Source organism: Falco peregrinus, chromosome 12, assembly GCF_023634155.1.
Source record: "Falco peregrinus isolate bFalPer1 chromosome 12, bFalPer1.pri, whole genome shotgun sequence".
Classification (NCBI taxonomy): domain Eukaryota; kingdom Metazoa; phylum Chordata; class Aves; order Falconiformes; family Falconidae; genus Falco; species Falco peregrinus.
This window is the reverse complement of record NC_073732.1, coordinates 19,560,102-19,567,726: the sequence shown is the minus strand read 5'-3', so window position 1 is coordinate 19,567,726 and position 7,625 is coordinate 19,560,102. Positions and strand designations below refer to the sequence as shown.

Here is a 7,625-nt window from a genome sequence, read left to right as displayed (position 1 = left end):
TTGGTTCTCATCATACCCTGTTTATACTGCAAATAAACTTGTGAGTTTATCTAAATAATCTTTGTGTGGTCACCAGAATGACACTGGGGTTATCCACGTGCCATCAAGATAACAGGCTAAATGACTGCAGCTGGGGACAGGTTTAGACTAAGTAGGATGGCCCCTGAACAAAAGAGAAAGCAATGTTGGTAGCTTTCTGGCTTCTTAACTTCTAAACTGCTACTGAGAATGAATTTTAGAAGGCTTAAATAAAAGACCCAAGAAGGTCACAGTGGCAATGAAGTTCTGGTTCTGGACAAAAACCCTGTAAATTTTATAGATTTGTTTAGTGTTCGTACTAGAATAGTTCTGAGAAGTCAGAATGTATTTGAAAAAAGTCTTTGGACAGATTGCATATCATTGAATGTCACATAACTCTTCGATAATGCTTGATAAACCTTGTCCTTCATGCTCCTATTGGAAGTGTCCATCTTTGTTGTTGCGTGGAGACTGCCTTTGGACCATGGATTAGTCAGTCTTCATAACGTTTTGTAATCATTACAGATAGGGAAAATGATGCCCAAGAACAAGGGATTAAGTAATGTTGCCTGTGTCTGGCAGAGCCAGAATTAGAGCTGGCTGAGAACATCTGGCACTTGTCTCCAGTGCTGAGCACCAAATAGCTCTGCTTTGAATCTGTGGACACCTTGGGATTGCCTCAGTTCCAGTGTTCCAGTTGTTTCTTGCTGTAGTGGGTTTGTGTGGCAAGGTTTTGGTAGCAGGGGGACTGCAGGGGTGGCTTCTGTGAGAAGCTGCTAGATACTGCTGCTGTGTCTGTAGAGCCAATGCCAGCTGGCTCCAGGTCGGACCCGCTGATGGCAGAGGTCAAGCCAATCAGGGACGGTGGTAGCATGTCTGGGATAATGTATTTAAGAAGGGGGGGAAAAACTGTGCAGCAGCAAATTCAGCTGGAGAGCGGAGTGAGAATATGTGAAACAGCTCTGCAGACACCAAGGTTGAGCGAAGGGGGAGGAGGAGGAGGTGCTCCAGGCACCAGAGCAGAGATTTCCCCAGCAGCCCATGGTGAAGACCATGGTGAGGCAGGCTGTCCCTTGGCAGCCCATGGTGGTTCATGGTGGAGCAGATACCCACCTGCAGCTTATGAAGGACCCCATGCTGGAGCAGGGGGATGCCCAAAGGAGGCTGTGACCCTGTGGGCAGCCCTTGCTGGAGCAGGCTCCTGGGAGGACCTGTAGCCTCGTGGAGAGAGGAGCCTAGCCTGGAGCAGGTTTGCTGGCAGGACTTGTGACCCTGTGGGGGACCGACACTTGAGCATTCTGTTCCTGCACCCCATGGAAGGAACCCACACTGGAGCAGGTTGTGAAGGACTGTCTCCCGTGGGAGGTATCCCATGCTGGAGCAGAGGAAGAGTGTGAGGAGCCCTCCCCCTGAGGAGGAAGGAGCAGCAGAAACAGTGGGTGATGAACTGACTACAACCCCTATTCCCCACCCCCTGTACTGCTGGGCGGGAGGAGGTAGAGGTAATTGGGAGTTAAGCCCAGGAAGAAGGGAGTGGAGGGGGGAAGGAGTTTTTAAGACTTGGTTTTATTTCTCAGTATCCTACTCTGGTCTGACTGGTAATAAACTAATTTCCTCAAGTCTGTTTTGCCCATGATGGTAATTGGTGAGTGATCTCCCTGTCCTTATCTTGACCTGTGAGCCTTTTGTTGTATTTTCTCTCCCCTGTCCAGTTGAGGAGCGGGAGTGATAGAGTGGCTTTGATGTGCAGCTGGTGTCCAGCCAGGATCAACCCACCACACTTACTACAAGTTCTCATTAAAGAAAATGTGCTTTAGACACTGTGGATAAACTATGCCAGAAATAAGGTTGTTCCTACAGGATAATGCACTTTTAAAAATTAAGACAACCTTCACTCAGTTACACGAAATGCTGTCCCCATTTTGTTTCTTCAGTGTAGCTTTCACACTGTATTTTACTGTATGCCATTATAAAGCTACTTTGAGGACCAATTTACTAATTTTTTGAGATTAATCCCATGTTATTGCTTATGAGGTAACTGTTCTGAACTAAGTCATTGGGGTCCCAGGTCTGTCAAAATGGACTTTACCTTGGTGGGGGCTAGAGTATAGACAGCAGTATTCTCTTTTCCTGCTCTTCTCAACCCAGTTTCCAGTGAGGAAGGTTCAGTGATAAAGGAAATATTTACATGAAAGAGTTATTACATGCATCTGCTTTTCTCCTCCCCTGAGAACAGTTACAAATTATTTGAATAGGGCTGTCCTTGGATGTAGTATTTCTGGTATATCACCACCAACAACTGTAGCAACGGAAGTACCTGTGCAGGCCACCTTGCAGTGTTACACTGCAAGTCATTAACTATTCTCAGACCTTTTCTAGATAATGGTGGTAACCTGCCCACCATTAGTGAATTTATGCTAGAGTATGCCTCATGGATGTTTACTGTGCAGCTAAACATCCATAGTAACAACAAAGACAAAACTTTGGCAACTGGGCCAAGAAAAAAAAAGCTTACCTATTTTTCTTTTCCTTGAATCTTTATAAAGAATGAATGTAGTGCCATGGATAATTTTTTATGGAAGGTGATAAAATTTTCTCTAGGTCAGATTCCCTCAAAGAAGTATATTATAATTATGAACTATGAGAAAATGAAAGATTTTAGATGGTAGTTTTCACTATTAGAGAATTTTCCTTTTTGTTAGAACTAAAGGAGCATTGTTTTGCTGGGGAGTTTTATACCCATTCACATTATCTGAGTGACTCAGAATTTTGAGCCTTTCAGTTAGAGTGGAGCCTGAGATAGCTGGGATCAAGAAACAGATTGGAATACTTGTCTTAATCATTATTTTCAGTGCTTCTAGAAACCGTATGCTTTCCACGCTTCTCTGCATGCTGTTTTTATTCATTATACAACTGTCATTGGCCCTGCAACTCTCAAGCCAGGAACCTCTTTTCTGAGGTCATGTAAGAGAATTTTCTGCCACGGAGCTATGTAGAAATAAAGGCAAAATTTTTGGAAGAACAAATTCGGGGTTTCCTGGGCATGACTTTGTGTAGAGTGATCTGAAAAATGCAGAGCTTCTGGCATCTCCTTTAGACTTGAGCTAGTGAAGAGAATACCTTCACACTGCTGGAGGAGTGAGGGTTGCTTTGGGATGGCTCAGGAAAGTTTGCTGTGGGAGGTGTGAGAGGATCCTGCTGATTTAGAACTGGAATGTGATAGACAGCTCCTGTTACTTGAAATGGAAAATACTTTCCCAATATGCTTGTCTTGTTGCAGTGATGTCTGGATAGAGATGAGGAGGGTGTCTTGAAGGAGGAGGGTCCTGTGGTCCACCACAGGGAGAAGGATGGTGGTGATGTCATCCACAAGGAGGAAGAGGACAGTGTGGTCTACAATGGGGAGGAGGGATGGGGATGATGTCCATGAGGAGGTGGAGGACAGTAAGGTCCATGACAGGGACCAAGAGGAGGATTATGTCGTTTGTCACGAGGAGGAGGAGGAGAAGGGAAATGATGTCATTCCTTTGGGGAAGGAGGAGGAGGATGTGGTTCATCATGTGGAGGAGGAGTAGAAGGGGGATGTTGTGGTTCTTGGGGGGGAGGATAAGGTCCATCATGGTGAGGAGGAAGGAGGGTGGTGATGGGGTCCATAATGGGGAGGAGGTGGAGGACAGTGGTGTGGAGGGTGAAGGTGGTGATGTGGTCCATCATGAGGGGAAGGAGGAGAAGCAGGTCTTTCATGACTGTCTTGATGTTCTTTGTAACAGCTGTGGTTATGCTCAGGGTCTTCAGGTCTAGATTGAGAAGAGGGTGGACATCTATGCCTGTGATAATGTCTGTGACCAAAATGGTGATGGAGATATCTGTATGGCTGTCCCAGAGCTGAATATCTGCGTCTTTTCCCATAGTCATGCTGCTGTTCATAAAAATGCTGGGGGAGGAAGTTTTAAGTGAGATGTTAATAGGACAGAAGAAAGTGGTGAGAAAAAGAGAGGTGGGAGGTAGTAAGTTTGCATTTACAGTTCTGGTGATCTGTAAGGAAAAAGAGGAACCTGTGTTTTTTTTAAGATAGAAGAGAAGGAGTAGATGATAAAATGTCAAATTACTGAAAATCATCTGGAAACATTGCACCATAACAAAATAAAATTATATAACCAACTGAGCAAAATTTGTGATGGATCAAAACAAAATGAAACCCACACTGGAGTAGCTGTTGTAATACAAACTGAAATACCAAATATGATAAACATTATCTTTCCTCCTCTTGCTTTCTATGATTCCTTTGAACTTGTTTGCCAATCTCTAGTCACAACTAAGGAGTATGATTGGACTGAGAGAAGACACACTTGGAGGGAGCCGTAGGGACAGCTCAGTTCTAATTCATTCTCTGATTGACCTAGTAGTCAAAAGCCAGTCTGCCCTGACACACTGCATCACTCCCAAGCGATAACAAAAGGGCCATAAACATCCATTGCAATCATCTGTCAGTCTGGACTAAGTGAGGCTGCTGTAGCCAGCATGAGGATATAGCCAGAGACATTTCAGTAAGTGGGTACATAACTGGGGACGGTAGATTTCATAGCTTATGTCTGTTCCATCCAGTTCATCTGGATCACTGATAATTCGTGCCTTACAGAATCCCATGTGCTAAGCAAAAGGAAAGAAAAAAAACCCAGCAATGCACATCTGGGTTCTCGTGATGGAGTTAATACAAGCTACTGAAAGTTCAACATTTTAAAAGTTAGACTAGTTCCTTTGATACCTAAGTATGTTTACATAACTTAGCTAGATCCTGAGCTTTCTGACCAGTGATATTTGCCAGTGATTAATATTGATTAAAATATATGCCATTTTTGAGTGTTCCTGACTGTGAAGATCACTTTGCCATGTGCATTTAGAGGGCTGCTACTCTCCATCTTGCTTCTCTTTTTATGTCTGTAAGAAACTGGTCAGCTACTGATGTCTCCAAAATGAGCACCCTGTGGGTGACCGATTTTTTTTCCCTTGTTTTCCCCTCTTTGCTTGTCAAACGTCTGCTTGGCTATTCTGAAATTTTGCTTAAAGTCCTCAAAAAGAGACACTGTGTAGCTATGCTGTTTCAGACAAAGCTCAAGATAGAGCTTTCTTCCATATTTATTTTTTTAAAAGTCATTTGTTGTAATCTTTTAGCATTACTTCCTTTAGCATCCTGGTTGCTGTGACTTTCATCTGCTGTCCAGTCATTGTGTGTGGAATTGCTCATGTGAAAGAGCACAGAATTTGGGTAAAGGGTTCTGTATATGCTTTCTGTAGTGGGTGCTTTACCTTGATATATGTTTGGGCCAATGATTACAAATGTTAATAGCATTTTACACACATACACCAGTGATGGCAGCATTGGGAACAGAATTCAAAACCTCTAGCTATCTGACTTGTGCTTCACTCTAGTGAACTCTTGGCTCTACTACTAGTTCATTTGCAACCTTTTCCAGTCTTCTGGAGTATAAAGAGCCAGAAGAAAATGAACGTAAATAAAACAAAAGTTCTATGTGTTCTGTTTTTTCGTATGTTTATTTCATTTCTTCAGTTTCATTTCTGGGCAGCAATTGATGCTGAAATTATGATCTTGCCTAGTTGTTTCTTTGGTGTAGGCTATTATTGTAGTGGGAAGGTGAGGTGAGGAGAGTACTTTGATAGTAACCTGCAGGCAAGCCTGAATTTTTCCACTCTCCATTCCCCTGCAGCAAAGGAAAAAAAAAGTAACCCTGGGCTCACTGGGATGACATATTACTTATATTTTTTTTCAAGATCTACGACTCATGTTAGTGTAAAAGTTTTTATTAAAATAGCATGAATGATTTATTAGGGAATGGCCACAATTTGAATGTGAAAGCTAGATCCAAAGTGAAAAGCTCAGTTCTAGGCCTGTAATATGCCAGACTCCAGTTCCATTTAGATTTGAGAGATCAGACTGGTTCCTTATAGGGTAAAAACTAGCAGCTGTAAAATTAAGATCTGGACTTGTACATACTGGATTTTTAATTTTTAATTTGGGTGCATGCTTATAAGAAACACACAGAAATATCGTGGGAAGATCTTCCTGGTGCCACCCATTGTATCAGTTCTCATTCTGAGATTTTACTTACAGCATGACAGTCATCCAGAAATTCACATTCCAATGCCTGATCTGCTTGTTGTGTGGATTTGGAACAGCTGGTCTCTTTTATAGAGAATCTTAACATGTGACCTTCATGGGAGGCAGTCTGAAACCAAGAGGTCAAATGAGAAGTGGTAACTAGGTGTATTTAAAGTCCTGTGATTTTCAAAGCAACCACATTTCGTATTGTTGTCAAAATCCTCTCTACTTCATGCTTTTATTACTGTGCTGTTCAAATATTCATACATATACATGTATTCAAGTAAGAAAAATAGATTAGGTAATTTATACCTTACTTGCCTTACACCTTTATGAGTTCCAGGAATTGTTGATTTATTTCTTTGTCTAGTATGTGTATGTTATAAAACCTGTTACATTTACAGCCTGTGTTTTTAGGAAATAGTGTCCTTAGAGTTTTCTCCCTAAATTGGACTGCTGTTCCTGTGAAAATACAGACCTACTGGATGGCAACCACCCCTTTGCAGTGGTGGGAGTGCATAGTACTCCGGTACTGATGTTAATTTGGGATGAAATTCTGCCAGTTATTGTGAGATTGTTGCTTTCTCTGTTGTCAGTGGCATTATTCATAGAGAAGGTGTTACTGCGTAAGAACATGGGAGGAGGCCTTTGTGATCCTATTAAAATCCATAAAGAGGTGTTTCATTTTAACTTCCAGCTATAGTAGTTTATTTCAAGTCTGTGTTGAAGGTGTCCATAGCATGTGTGTGCACACAAGTTTCACTAGATTAACTAAATTGGTTAAAAGTGGATGCACATACTTGGTGGTATTTTTGTAATTGTAATTCATGTTTCTAAGTCAGTGGTACAATCTAAATTGTTACTGTGGCTAAAGATGATGAAATGTGAAGACAAAGCATTTTGAGAGAAATCCATGAATCCAGGCAATCTAAAAACAGCCACTTGCTAAAGGGGAGTAGGGATACATCCTGCATGGGACTACAGTGTAAAACACCATCCATCGAGCTTCTGAGCAATATTAAAAGCTGCAGAAAGGTGGGATTGGCATGCTATAATGTAGGCAGTTTCCAAGATCAACATGTGTTATGGCAGGGGCCATGGGACCTCATTGCAGAGGTGGCCTGAACTTACTCATGTGTTGGCAGAATGACCCTGTGCTGTTTAAGTGAAGATACTTACCAACAAGAAATTGTGGTGATGCGAGAGTTATACTTCCAATCACGCAAAGGATAAGTCTTCATGTTGACATCACTCAAAGATGGAGGAGTTTACCAGAGCCAGTAGTTCTTCAAGAAGTACAGTGCAGATATAAAATTTGCCTCCTGTCCTTCAGAGCTCTCCGAGTGCTGTTTTGCTCTACAGCAGAGACTCAAATTGATGCTAAGCGCGGTCCACTTTGTGTTCTACCCATGTACTAAATATTCTAAGAGTAAGAAATTATCTGACTTTAGTTGGCAGAATGTATGACTGATAATACACATGACTGTAC

General features: G+C 42.2%; 1 protein-coding gene across 1 annotated transcript; it reads right to left on the bottom strand.

The window, feature by feature from the left end:
* Positions 1-1,732: 1,732 nt before the first annotated feature.
* Positions 1,733-3,525, bottom strand: LOC101918157 (histidine-rich glycoprotein; the record flags this gene model as incomplete). Its single annotated transcript, XM_027784004.2, is given in 5 exon segments — positions 1,733-3,076; positions 3,079-3,144; positions 3,147-3,308; positions 3,311-3,429; positions 3,431-3,525. Coding segments are annotated over 5 exon segments (540 nt in total), but the record flags the coding sequence as incomplete, so codon positions are not given.
* Positions 3,526-7,625: the final 4,100 nt, after the last annotated feature.